The following is a 14,607-nucleotide window of genomic DNA, read 5'->3' on the forward strand; positions in this document are numbered from 1 at the left end:
TTGTATTGTTGAGTGTTGACCCAAACAGTTCACAAGGAATGTCAAGATGAAATATTAATGACAATAATGGAGAAATGCACTTTTGTGGCCCTCCTGCGGTTAGTTACCGGTAAGAATCAATACTTATGATACAGAGTAGAGTAGTTTGTATTGTTGAGTGTTGACCCAACAGTTCACAAGGAATGTCAAAGATGAAATATTAATGACAATAATGGAGAAATGTGTAAGGGGCCTCTCCAATGAACAAACTGATAGGGCATTCGTGGAAGATATTCTCTGGAATTTGTAGTTTGCAACACAAGTTCAAAATTCATGGAGAAGACATTCAAATGATCACAAAGACTCGCCTATCATCCTACAAGGAGACATTCAAATGATCACAACATTATTCTTTTTTTGAAAAAAAAAAAGGAAAACATAACAAGTCTTTTTGAAACTCAAATGCAGTCTTTGCAACATCTGAGTAAAGAGAATCTTGCGATCAACTTATTTGATGAGGAGGACAGCCATAAAACTTCCCTTCAAAGTACAAAATTTTAAAGACTAGGAACAGTACAAAGTGGAATAATTTCTAATTATAACACTTGTTACAATTACATGGTGCATGTCATCATAAATATAGTGAGATGGCAAAATTAAGACTATGGTATAAGATTACTCGTTATGAAATATAATAAAGAAAAAGAACGGATAAATATCTATTTTTATCTTTGAATTTGTTCGGTACCGATAGTTAGGTCCTTGAAAGAAAAAATTAAAATTTTATTCCTGAAATTATAAAAAGTGTGACAATTAATCCTATCGTTAGTTTTCTTTAACTCCAATGACTATGTCTATGTAACACTTTTGGTGATGACATGACAACGGACGTTTGTCACATGTCATTTACTTGGTTATCATATGTCAAAAAATTAACTTTTTAATTTGATCTTTGAACTTAATAACTTGTTGTCATGTTAATCTTTGAACTTAATCAATTGCTAACATTTTGGTTCCTAAAAGCACGTCTGAATTCTAACAAATAATTTACTTTTAAAAGTTAGGATATTTATTTAATTAAGGAGGAAATTAAAAAACAAAGACATACAAAATTGATCATTTTATTCGACCAAAATTTAAGATGAAATTGGATACTTTTGTTTTTCACCTTTTATTGTATTTTATTTTATTTTGTATACTCCAACATGACTAATATAATAGGCGAACTTTTATACTCAATTTTGTAGGTTGTATATATTGTATACTCCAACATGACAAACAACAACTATATTTTATGTTCAATTTTATAGGTAGTATATTTTTAACTTATAATGGGTCATGTCCTGTAATACTCAATCTTTGAACAACAATGTAAAAACTACAAAAGGATATGTAAGAAAATAGTTCTAATACTTTTATTTTTCATGTCCCCTTTATATTCAATTGTTATGACGGGTCAAGTATTTTTTTTAACTGTTTGTTCGTCATTAACATTATTTCATAAAATTAATTAATTAATTAAGATAATATTCTACACATATTAATAGCATATAAGATAATAACTTAGTTTGGGTAGAATATCTGGTTTGGAACCTTGTAGAATAATGTTAGTAATGTCTTGGGTTTAACACTTACTATTTTGATGTAATCACTCATAACTTTTAGTTTCATATTCATAGTATAATTTAAATGATAGAATTGGAGAAAGAATAGAAGTACGAGAATATAGTAATGTTTATGCTAATAATTTCATGCAAAATGAGACTTAATTGGAAATTTAAAAGTACTTTTAGGAATCAAAATGATAGTCCATGTTAAATTCAAGATCCAAAATGTTAATAAGTTGTTAAATTCAAGGACTAAAATGATGGCAATTTGTTATGTTTAGAGATCAAATCAAAAAGTTAATTTTTTGACATGTGATAGTCATGTAAATGATATGTAACAGTCAAGTAAATGACATGTGACAATTGTCCGTTGTCATGACATCACCAAAAGTGTTACATAAACACAATCATTGGAGTTAAAGAAAATTAATTATAGGACTAATTGTTACACTTTTTATAATTTCAAGAATAAATTTTAATTTTTCATCTTTTAAAGACCTAACTATCGATGCCTAACAAATTCAAAGATAAAAATAGATATTTATCCGTTCTTTTTTTATTATATTTCATAACTAGTAATCTTATACCATAGCCTTAAATGATTAACATGACAACAAGTTATTAAGTTCAAAGATCAAATTAAAAAGTCAATTTTTTGACATATGATAACCATATAGATGACACGTGAAAATCACGTGTATGACACATGATAACCGCCAGTTGTCATATTATCATCGAAAGTGTCAAACAGACACCTCCGTTTAAGTTAATAGAAAAAACTAACAGTAACACTAATTTATCATACTTTTTACAAATTCAAAAATAAAATTTTAATTTTTCATTTTTTTAGGAATTTAATTGTAAACGCTTAACAAATTTAAGAAAGAAAATATATATTTATCCAAAATTGAAGATATAGAATCTCTTTTTGAATTAGCTGTTTTAATGTCATATGTAATGACCCTACACTGGAAAATGTCAGTTACTTTTCTCATACCTTGGTAGGAAGAAAGTAGTATATACTATATTCAAAGCAATTCTAACACCGCTTATGTTTCAGAGTCACGAGGCCATGACCAGAGACACTTTTCTGTTATAACAAACAACTACATTGGAAGTACAGGATGAATTTAATGCATAGGCCATACAGTCATAATCATAAAAACTGTGAAATTGATTGTTACAACTTACAACAACTACCACCGTCATCATGGATTCACTCAAATAAGGGTAAATGTAAGTATGTGCTTAGTTTTACCTCTTGAATTAATCAATCGATTTACATCTAATTTGAAGTTTATTTAGGAATAAATACATCAAATCTAAAGTTACTAAACCTAGCGTTTGTGTTTTTTGCCTAAAACAAAAAACTTGTGTTTTTTAGTTGACGTGAGGTGAAAAATGTAACATGCATACATTGAAGACATCAATCCAATTAAATGGAGGTTTTAATAAGCTGTCCATGATCATAATTTTGGCCGCCATATCATAAATTTAGTTACATGACGTTATCTACTTGAGGACGATTTTCCATCAAAATTAATGAGTTGGGTAATGGGAAAGTGAAAAATTGAAATACTAGAGATTGACTTTATGCATTCAAAGAATTGGATGAAAACCATAACAAAAAGAAATAAATAAATAAGAGGGAAAAAATTTAGGCACACGTACAAATTGAATTCTGATAATGAACATGATTATAAAATTGTGACAATGCTGTAAAATCAAACTTTTGTACAAGGTAACATACACCCTATTAGTTGCTGGAAATTTCTTACAAATCTTAATTATGTTTCCCTGGAGGATGGTGCAGGTGAGTAACTGTGATCACTTGAGTCTCTTCTCCATGAATTCTGAACTTGTGCTGCAAACTGCAAATTCCAGAGAATATCTTCCACAGAAGGCCTTTCAGTTGGGTCACCAGAGAGACACCTTACACATATCTCCATCATTGTCATTAATGATTCATCTGAACATTCCTTGTGAACTGCTGGGTCAACAATACTCCTTCTAGCTATGTCATCAGTTTTGATGCTTACCTGTAACTGCAGAAGAGAGCACAATAACATTAATTGTTAGAATTAGGTGGAAGTACTTTACTACCTCTTGTGCTTAACACAGGAAAGTTAGGTTGTAATTCAGATATGTTGCACAGTGTTGCTTAGGTTGCATTTGATTTATATTATGGGACACTACAAAGAGTACAGTACAACACAAGTAAATGAATCACAAGACAATTTTGTGTCATTAGTTGCTTGATGACCAACAAACAGGACTATATTGTGCTATCTGCAGTTTGATATGCATACTGGAAAAAATAACACATTTACTATAATATCCTTTTTGTTGTGCAACGTTTCATGCAAAGGGCTGGGAAGATGAAGTAGCGAAGCTTTCTCTTTTTCTTTCTGTGCTAAGGACAAAATTTTGTGGCTCAGTTTAGTGGATAATAAAAAGATTAAAACTTAGATGGAATTATTTAGATAATTTTGGTATTGAATTGCATCAAAGGTCAACATACATTACCAAAAGTGAAAATGCAAGTTTGGTTGGAGAACATTAGCAAAATCACTTAAACAACTGTATGTAAATTTTGTCCTCATGAAAACTAGTTTTGTACTGACTCATATCTTGAGCTGTTTTTATCTAGCACTTATGCTATTCTAAAAATCAAATAAAGTACAATTTTTTTATGTTGTATAGTCCCTCAGTATTTTAGCAAATCAAAGTACTTTTAATGTTAAATTTGCAAACTTATCCATAACTAGTCTAAAATGTTTAAGCATGAAACTTGAAGGTAATACTCACAAGATCTTTTAGTGTTCCAACTTCATTGTGGAACATTATTGGTCGTCCCAGAATGATTTCTAGCAAGATTACCCCAATGTCATAGACATCATTCTTGTCTTCATCCTTGATCCTGCATAAATAATTAATGTAATCACCTCAATTAATGCCAATTGAAAAGAACTACACATTATTATAGACAATCAACAAAGCACCAATTTAGTAGTACGAGACTCAGGAAAAGATTTTATAATAAGTCCACATGATAGTAGACATTGAAATTTGAAACATTTAAGGGTCGACAAATTGAGGGTTTTACTAACATTTCTTCACATTAGAGATACCAATGGAGTGGTTAGCATTGGAAGAAGCAGATATATATGGATCAGGGTTGAGATTTATCCAAGGGAATATGCATCAGGGGGTGAAAAAGAATTAATAAAATTCTTACCTGTCTATTTCTACAACTAGTATATATATTTCAACTTTAAACAGAGAGCATATGTGATAAAATGCATTTCATGGGAAAATCCAATGACAGTGAACCCCCCCATTCAGTGTCAAAACATTTAATTCTGTTGTGTTTAATTTTCTAAATACTATAACCCTGAAAGTTCCATCGAATCAACACACCCTTTTCATGCTGAAGTTCACGTGGAACCCATGTAATAGGGGAATGAAACCAACCTAGAACAGAGTGGGACCCGTGTCATTTAGTAAACGCTTACATGAATTTCATTTCACTCAATAGTAAAGAGTGTATTTAGATAACACTTCTTATTCTCTTAGTAGCTAAAATTAGGTTTTATTACAATATCGGTAATTATTTTTTTTTTTTTACCTTGCTTGGACATTTCCTTTAAAGCCAGGGGAAGTTCCATTGCTGATCTGAAAGTTTTAAAGAAAACAATTTTGATGAGTAAAATCAGAAATGAGTGAAGATATAGTAGTAGTAATATAAACAAAGATTTGTTCCATTTACCATTCTTTTATTTTCAGCAGAGAGTGGCAGATTATAACTGCTTATTTTAACATTGTGATTGTTATCCAAAAGAATATCTGTTATCTTCAGATTATTTGAATACAGTCCAGGCACTATCCCTGTGTGCAAAAATTGAATGCCTTTCACCACTCCAATTGCAGCTGTTATTCTCTGAGTCCAAGAAAGCTTTTCCCCAGAAGATCCTATTGAAAGTATATGTTAGAGGAAATATTCATTTCCTTTTATCTGAACATGAGAAAAATTTAGGTCCTGTTTGGTTTGAGAAAACGTTTACAATGATTTGTTTTCAAGCAACTATTTGAAAATAGGAAATAAAATGAAAACAAATTGACATTTTTGAATTACATGCAAAAGTAGAAAATGAAAACAAAATCTTAAACCTAACAATTCCTAGAAAGGACTTTAGTGTACAAAATTAATGAAATTTATGGTATGTGGGAATTTAGAAGGAAGATTGTGATGGAAAAGTTTCCTTACCCGAAACACAGCTTCTTAAACTTTTATTTGGAACAAACTCAAATATGAGAAATACATTGTTTACACTTGAATCATCTTGGTTGCTCTCAAAAGCATGCCCAAGTGCACTAACCAAGTGTGAATGCCTTAGTTTTGAAATCATCTCAACATGGTGCATGTAAGTCTGAGGGCCATGTTTCTTTCTCATTTTCAAACCTCTAATAGCAATTTGCATTCCATCAGAAAGCACCCCTTTATAAATCTGCCATGATAGTTAAAGTAAATTAAATTTTGCAAGTCACAAAGATAATGGAGAACAACTATGCAAAAAATTATATGCATAATCAGCAGGGCGAACTACAGAGCCTAAACAATACAAACCTATGCAAAAGTTTCCAGTTACAACAAAGGGAAAATATACTGTAATAAGCAAATGAGAGTATAATAAACTCTACAATAAGTGTGAGATAGATGGCTAGCTACCCCGTGAATATAATTTTCAACAGAAGTCATGCCAGAGATTCAAATGTACCTCATCTAAAGACAATACATAGCCGCGGACTTTGTACTTAACAACAAGTTTTCTCAAATATTATTCATATATAGTTATATGAAGCCTAATTTTTGGCAACATACACTTATGTGTTGTCCAGATTATTGACATATTTGTTCTAGTATGGAGTATCTAGAGTCAAGTCGGAGCCATCACAAAATTACAGTTCTATAGGTTAGGGCATCAAGCATTTGGTAGGTAACTATATATATGATTCTGTCAACCTTAATAATCTCTAGTACATACCTGACCACGTGGGCCTTCACTTATGAAAGATGATTCATCAAAATTGTTTGTAGCTTCCTTAAGTTCCTCCAAAGCAAAGGTCCTATAAGCAGGAAGGCTGGCTCCCATCTTCATTGTTTCTGATATATACCCTGCAAACAAAGAAAATAAAATGACTATATGTGACATGTAATAATTAATAGAAATGAAGGTTGTGAGTGACATGCTCTAATTCCTTGATTTCTATGATACATTCTGCACTTTAGCACAATAGATATGCACTTATTTTATTAGATCTAATCTGTTATAGTCATAGAAATAAAACCTGAAATGTCTCCTACTCTAAATTCAATATTTTTTTTTTGCATGTTGATACATCTACAGCCAGACAGAACAACATATTCTCAGAATTATGTTTTAGCCCTTAAACCAAAAACTTGAACACAAATAATCTCATGTTTCAAAATAAAACTTTTGAACCAATAAGGCAAAAGATTTGAGGATTTACTTGCATCATTGAGAAGTTTTGCTGTGTTTGCTGATGATACATGTTCTATTATGGACCTTGTTGATGCCCTCACAACACGCTTGCTATTCACCCGGCTCATGACATGCTCCTTTATGGATCTTGTTAGTGTTTCCACAGCACGTTTGTCAGGAACCCTTTTGATGATATGCTCCATTATGGACCTTGTAGTAGTTTTCACTTCATCTTCATTATGTTCCTGACTGATAGCATGCTCCAAAGTAGACTTTGAAGGTATTTTCACTACTTGTTTCTTATGAACTCGGCTAACAACCAAGATGACCACTCCTACAATCAACACTCCACCAACAAGACCTCCCATACTAGATACAATAATTGCTTTACTAGTTGTTCTCTTGTGCTTCTGTTGATGGGTTATGATCGTCACTGCCAAAGCCTCATTGCTGCAGAAATCTGAAGGGTGCTGATCTTGGTTCTTGTTTGATAAGCAGTTTCTAGCATACAGAACAACCCTGGTCTTTGGTTCTAAACAAGTGGGAAGTTCCCCTTTCAGAAGATTTGAAGACAAATTTACAAAGTGGAGATCATCATTGCATGACAAGTTATTGAGAAGCATGCCAGTGAATTTATTTGAGGAAATATCAAGGTAATTGATGGAAGGCAGAGACAATAAGGATGGTGGAAATGGCCCCACAAAACCATTCAATGAAAGGTCTAGCCTTTGGAGCAGATAGAATGAACTTAAATTAGAAGGGACACTTAACCTGAAGCTATTATTTCTAAGCACAAGGGAAACCAACTTGGTGGGGAGAGAAGGAAAATGAGGTCCAAATGTGTTGTTTTCCAAGTTAAGAACTTGAAGGTTTGGCAAATTCTTAAGATGAGGAAGTTCCCCAGATAACTGATTATTTGATAGATCTAACACCCTCAAGGTATGAAGAGCATTCAATGAAGTTGGCAGGCTCCCACTAAGCCAGTTGTTCCTCATACTAAGCATAGCCAAACCTTGAAGTGAGCCTACCCAGTTGGAAACCTCACCATTGAAGTTGTTATCATCAAGCACCACTGACTGAAGGTTCCTCAGAAGTGAAAGCTGAGAAGGGATGGCTCCACTGAAGTGGTTTGAGGTAATGTTAAGTATTTCCAATGAAGACATTTGAGCAATGCTTTCAGGTAAGTTCCCCCAGAGTCCAAGAGAAACTAAGGAAATGACTTTCAAGCTTGAAAGAGTGCCTAGTGTAGCAAATAGAGTATCTGAGGAGAAGTTTTGAGGCAGTGGATTATACTCATTGTTGCCAACAACATGCAGCTGTGTCAAGCTATCCTCATAGCAGACTAGTGTCAAATATGAGGTAGGTTCAATGTTGCAAAAGTCTGTGGTGCTGCTGAGAGTACCTAGTGCTGATGGATAGCCAAGAAGTTGCTGAACCTTGAGTAGTGTTTGAGACTGAGAAAACTCTAACTGCTCTGAGAGTTGGATGGTGGCAAGAAACAAGGTTAAAAGGAGTAAATGTGAAAGGGAAACTGGTTTTGATGCCATCTTCTCTTCCAATGGATAGAGAGAGAGAGATCACTTGGATAAATAAGGACACAAAGGGGTTTTGGATTAGGCTTCTAGGAACAAGCTTCTGTCTCTGCCATTCATTCAATACAAATGAAACCAACCATCTTTTTTTCACTCTAGTTCTTTCTGATCTTCCATGGCATGCATTAAGCATTGACACATAAGAAGCACTAGGCACTGCAAAACATGAAACATTTTACAGTGGACCACATTCTCAGTTCATCCGTTAACCATATTTGCAATGTAAAGTGCTTATGCTTTTGTTTTAGTTTGGGTGCAGTTAGTATCATGACAATACGCTAGTTACCTAATGGCTAAGGCTAATTTTATATTGTATTGTATATTCTATAAAAATGTGTACCTTTTTGTTCTGTATCTTACTGAAATTTGGAGCGCGACTGTGGCTGTGGTTTGGCATACTCTCTCTCTTGTCTCCTCTAACAAGCCACCTAATATAATGGTTCCTCTTTCAGATTTTTTATTTTTTTAGTGAATTGGTGTAAAATTAAGTTACGGTTTGTTTTGAAAACTAAAAAGAAATGATATGAACAATAAAATAAAGTTAGATTCACACTTTTACTTTCTATATTAATTAAAAAAAATAACATAACAATAGCAATGTTACTTAAGTGTATAGAAACTGAGTTTCATATATCCTCTTTCCATATTCCATACACAAGACTTATGAATAACATAACAATAATTGTTCTAGTTAAGACAATGTAAGTAAAAAATTAATATACAATAATATTACTTTGGTTTCAAATATAGATGATAAAAAATTTAAATATTATAGTCTTAAATATAAGTAAATTTTAAATAATATTATTACATTTAGTGAAATAATTTTTAGAATATTATTTATTTAATTGAAATTTTATTTTCAAATGATTTATTTTTATTCATAATATTAAGTTTTAATAAACGATAGTTTTTTTTTTCTTAGGGAGATTAACAAATTCAAATGAGGTTGATTGATTTTTTTTTTTACCTATAATAATAAAGAAGGGAGGAAATAATATTTTTGCATAACAAAGAGTTTTGCCTTAGATCTATTTTTTTCTCTTAAAAAAATTGTCATTTATCCCCCAAACACCAAGATTAATGTCCCTAATAACGTGACTGTGAAAAAGGAAGATATTATAAGTGAAAATGTCTAATCATAAAATATAGGGGGTTCTGCATTCCCGATGCATATCAGATTATTAAGGCATCAATAAATAATTGTGTGATTATATCATAGCACTCAAGGACACACGAAAATGTGAAAGTAGTTTGTCGTTTTACATAGGAAGTTGCGCACACTATCCCATTCTTTTAATCTTAAAAGATTTGTTTATTAAAATAAATAAATAAATGATTTTTCTTAGAATAACTAAAAATAATAATAAAAATATTTATTTTATTAAAATAACCATTTATTTCAATAAATAAATTTAAACAATTCACTGGTTTTGTTTTACACTTACAATGGCCAGTTAATTTGGGACCATACACAAACTTAGTTAATGCTCACCAATTTCTAGCAATGGTAGCATGCAAACAATCGAATATTATTTTAAATTCATATGCACATTCTTTCCGGGAGTTTCATTTTAAAGATGGGAAGCGATTAATAAAAAAAGAAGAAGAAAAATAAATTGAGAGTCGAGTAGAGTTTGGTACTAATTATTTGTAAATGTTTGCGTAAAGAAAGTAATTGTAAATATCAGTTTTTCTTTAAAAAAATTAATGTTAACGTAAAAAAAATCGATGTTAATGTATGTTAATATCGATTTTTACAAAAAGTCGATGTTAATATTCAAAACGTTAATATCAGATTTTTACAATGTTAATATTGACTTTTACAAAAAAATTGATATTAACTATTAACATTAATACATAAGTTAACATTGATTTTTTATAAAAAAAAATCAATGTAAACTTATGTTAACATCGTTTTTGTCAACATTAATATATATTTTTTGATGTAATTCTTATTAGATGAAATTAGTTATTTAAATAATCGATGTTGTAAATTGTACGATTTTTTTTAACAGATATTGACGATAATATTTTTAACATCGATTACAAAAATCGATGTAAAAAGTAATAAATAACCGATAAAGAAAACATATTTTCTAAATAATAATGACATGTAATTGTCATGTTTCAAACCCACCTCGACCCGCTTTTCAAATGCTGATGTTTTTTTTTTTTTTTAAAAAAAAAGAAACGCTGCCCTAATAATGATTATTTGAAATTTATAACATATCATACCTAAGCAATTTATAAAGAGAAAAAATAAAATATTTATTATAATAAAATTATAAAAATTTAAATACTATTAACGAGCATTAAGTATACCAAATATTTCTAAAGTAACATGTTCAAGGCATTGGATGCCATAGTAACAGATGAATTGGAGATGAATCCAGTAGATATGTCACGAGAATAACTAAGAATTCTGAATAAATATTGAATAAGTTAATGATTTTACCCATCCGTTATATTATTTCAAAATTCGTGCATCCATGTGTCACTCTAGGAAAAGGAAGTAACGGACAGAGAATATATTGTTGAGCTCGTGATACATTTGTCAATTGTAAAACGTAACCTTTTACGCCTGGTGAGTGAAACGGACAAATGCCCGCGGGACCAAACTTCACGGGTCTGCTTTTCATTTCTGTTCTTGTTCGTTAAAGACATACAAGTAAATAGTGAAATTCCTATTGAAAATATGAAATGTTGATAATTTTATTTTTAAAAGATAAAAAATTTAAATTTAATTTTATATATGTAAAGAATGCAATAAATTAATCTAATAGATAATTTAAGATTAAATTATCTCTAAACTTTATAATTTAATATCAAATTGATTCTAAAAAATAACTTATTATCAAATTAGTCTTTCAAACATAATTTAATGACAAAATTGATTTTACAAATTTAATTACAATAATAATTTACCGTTTGTACATTTAAGAACTAAATTTAATATTTTCATCAAATATATCATATTTTTTGAATAAATTTCACTATTTTAAAAATAAGCACAAAATAAGAAAAACACATAACAATCACAAGTTCATAGACTGATCGGAAACTACAATACTTGCAATGACGTCTAATAGCTCTTGCATTTTCTTGTTTAAGTTTTAGAGAAAGTTTTTGTTTTTTTTTTTTTAAAAAAAAACAGAAAGAAGATCCCTTCATTTCATTTTTATAATATATGGATGAAAAAATACATAGGGGATAAAATCGAAATCATGGGAGATAGCATGAAATTTTGTCGTCCTTCCTGATTGTAAGCAACAATATTAGCTTGTTGATAGAACATTATTTAATATTTATTAGTGATCCATTTTGTACATAATTGACATATTTTAATGATTATTGTTTGCCCTTTTAGCTGAGTTTTGTAACATTGGACTTCATTAAGCCAAGAGTGTTGAATTTTATTAATTTTTGAATATTTTCTTATTATTAACACTATTTTAATATATATGACATACCTTTTTACAATAAGCTCAAATTTAACTGATTTTTATCTTGTTTGAAAGATAAGAGGAAATTCTACAATTTTGTATCTCACAAGTTCAGGCTAATTCGGACTATTCATGGGTCAAATTTGAGCTTCAATAATGCATTCATGCACTTGAATTTTTAACTTTAACATTTTTACGCCTAATTTGTAATTAGTGGCCCAGTTACACTTTTAAGTAGATTTTTTGAGAGTTTAAGTGAGATTTATAAAAAAGATATTCAAAGATATGTTGATATATTTAATATTGATTATTGAGATTCAGAGTTAATATTATTAGGATATATTTTCTTATCTTATCTTATCTTTGGAATTGTTTTCGTTATTAGAATGAAGTTTCTATCTTATTAAGATTTGTTTCTTCTATTAGGATTAAAATTTTATTTTATCTTACCTTTAGGTCAGATAAGATTAGGATTTTTTAAAATTTATATTTTTTACTTCCCAATAAATATAAACCCATGTAATGGAGAAAGAAGAACAATGTTGACAATTTTAATTAAGAGTTTTTGTTATCTTTTGAATACATGTTTTCTCAATTTTTCTAGAATACATGTGAGATGATTATCTTATGAACTCATATTAGATTGCATGATTATGAATTCATCATATGATTTTGGAACTATGATGATTTAACTGAAAGCTTCAATCCTTGGGTTGATTTTATTTGAATCTATTTTAGTATTTTTTTTAATTTTGTGTTTTGTTTTTATTAATTCTTCAATCAACAAATCCCCCATCTATTTGAATTAATTTATGGTGTTTAATGAATTAGGTCTATGGAAGAATGACGTAGGGTTGTGCCCTGTTCTACAAAATTATTGGGGGATCCTAGAAAATAAATAGAGTAAAATGATATTTTAGAAAATAAAGAGATGTTTTAATTGGTTATTTATTTAATGAAAGAGTAAAATGAGTTCCTTTTTATAAAATAATAAAATAAAGAAAAATATAGTAAATAATGGGCTCAGAGTATCCTAGCTATCAATAGAGACATACTAGGTCAATTTTTATAATTAGGATACATCTTTACACTCTTTTCTCCTCTCAGATTTGTTTTCTCTTCTTCCTCTCCTAAAACTCTTTTTTTTTCCCTGCATACATCCAAATTTGTCCAGTAAAACTAGGATCCTGGACATATTAATCGTTGGATTATCCAGAAATTAGGACACCTCCTTCGAAAATCATTCTCCCACATTACCACCATTGGGATTTTTGAAATAATTTCTGTAGAGAGAGAAATACCCTACACACAAAGACAGTAAAATTAAGGCTCCAATCCTTTCTCCTTCTCTCTAATGCTTGGAAACCCTAGAAGAGAAACTAGAAGAAGAACTTGAGGATTCTTAGGGAACCATAGAGATGCCGTTATCACTGCCGGACTACACACGTGAGCTCACTTAGAGGTAAGAGATGAGTTTATCGCAATTGGGGTTAGAGTGAACATGTGTAGGGATCCTTAGAGAATCAAATTGAGGTTAATTTTGTGGGTGTTTTATGCATTTTAATTTTGCATGGGCTATAGATCCTTCCTAAGTAGAAGTTGTTCTAGGATGAGAGGAAACCTAAGATTAAGATTAAACGTCCCTAAGTAGTAGTCAAACCAAGAAATTATCCTGAAAGTTCCTTGAGCTAATCGTAACCTTTGTTAGAGATGACTAGAGTGAGTTGAAGCTTTTGTGAGGTCCTTGTAGGGAGTAAAATTTGAGTTTCATAGAGAAGTTAGTCACCGTAACTAGTTGAGTGCTACCTTAGCCGAGTAGGTCCTTGTTGGAGTAGTAAAATATTCGAAGTAAGTTTTAAGTTTAGAGGAGTGCTTGTAGGAGGTCAAGTAGCTGCCTATGTTCTTCCATAGCTCAAGACTCATTGAAGGATTTGTTCTACGCTTGATCTAGAGTTGGTAGCCATGGTGTGCGCCTTCATGTTTTGGAGGCATTATTGTTAGTTCTGAAATGATGTGAGAACCTTAGTAGTTGGAATCTGAGGTAGAAGAGATGGGTAGAATTCTTAAGAATCTTGTTATAAGTCTAGCTTCATCTATTAGAGCTAGCTTAGTAGTTGATACTTGAGTAGGAAAATCCTTGACGTAATCAATTTCATAGTTAGGGAGTTAGATATCATAATTATCAGTTGAACCCTTAACCTAAAGTGTGAAGTTACCGTAATGGTGCAAGTATAGGTGTGTTGAGATTACCTTTAAGCGTTAGTGAGTTCAAGGAAGTGAATGGTTTATTTGTTTTGCTTAGCTAGCTAGAAATCATGGTTATGTATCAAATGCGAATCTTAAAATGAAACCGTTAGAATCCCTTGCACCTAAGTGGGGGTATTAGCTAAGTATACTGAAGTGAGGAAGGCTGGGTTGAAGGGAGAAACCTAGATCTATGGATAGGTGAATCATGTGTTCTCAAAAGTCACTTGTGGAC

General features: G+C 30.9%; 1 protein-coding gene across 1 annotated transcript; it reads right to left on the bottom strand.

Moving 5' to 3' along the window:
* Positions 1 to 3,193: 3,193 nt before the first annotated feature.
* On the bottom strand, positions 3,194 to 9,081 carry LOC114388117 (probable inactive leucine-rich repeat receptor-like protein kinase At3g03770). The gene is made up of 7 exons (XM_028348450.1): positions 7,119 to 9,081; positions 6,632 to 6,762; positions 5,854 to 6,094; positions 5,356 to 5,558; positions 5,215 to 5,261; positions 4,395 to 4,506; positions 3,194 to 3,631 (listed from the first exon to the last, which is right to left on the bottom strand). Exons 1-7 carry the CDS (start codon positions 8,635 to 8,637, stop codon positions 3,374 to 3,376), a joined length of 2,511 nt encoding a protein of 836 aa, XP_028204251.1. The 5' UTR covers positions 8,638 to 9,081; the 3' UTR covers positions 3,194 to 3,373.
* Positions 9,082 to 14,607: the final 5,526 nt, after the last annotated feature.

Source organism: Glycine soja, chromosome 15 (assembly GCF_004193775.1).
Source record: "Glycine soja cultivar W05 chromosome 15, ASM419377v2, whole genome shotgun sequence".
NCBI classification, from domain to species: Eukaryota; Viridiplantae; Streptophyta; class Magnoliopsida; order Fabales; family Fabaceae; genus Glycine; species Glycine soja.

Bases quoted from the DNA above. Each gene is read 5' to 3' on its own strand.
- LOC114388117 (XM_028348450.1), bottom strand. From the start codon at position 8,637: ATGGCATCAAAACCAGTTTCCCTTTCACATTTACTCCTTTTAACCTTG. The intron at 6,763-7,118 runs GTAAATCCTCAA...CTTTGTTTGCAG, and splicing joins AAAACTTCTCAATGATGCAA to GGTATATATCAGAAACAATG. The intron at 5,559-5,853 runs GTAAGGAAACTT...TACTTTCAATAG, and splicing joins TTTAAGAAGCTGTGTTTCGG to GATCTTCTGGGGAAAAGCTT.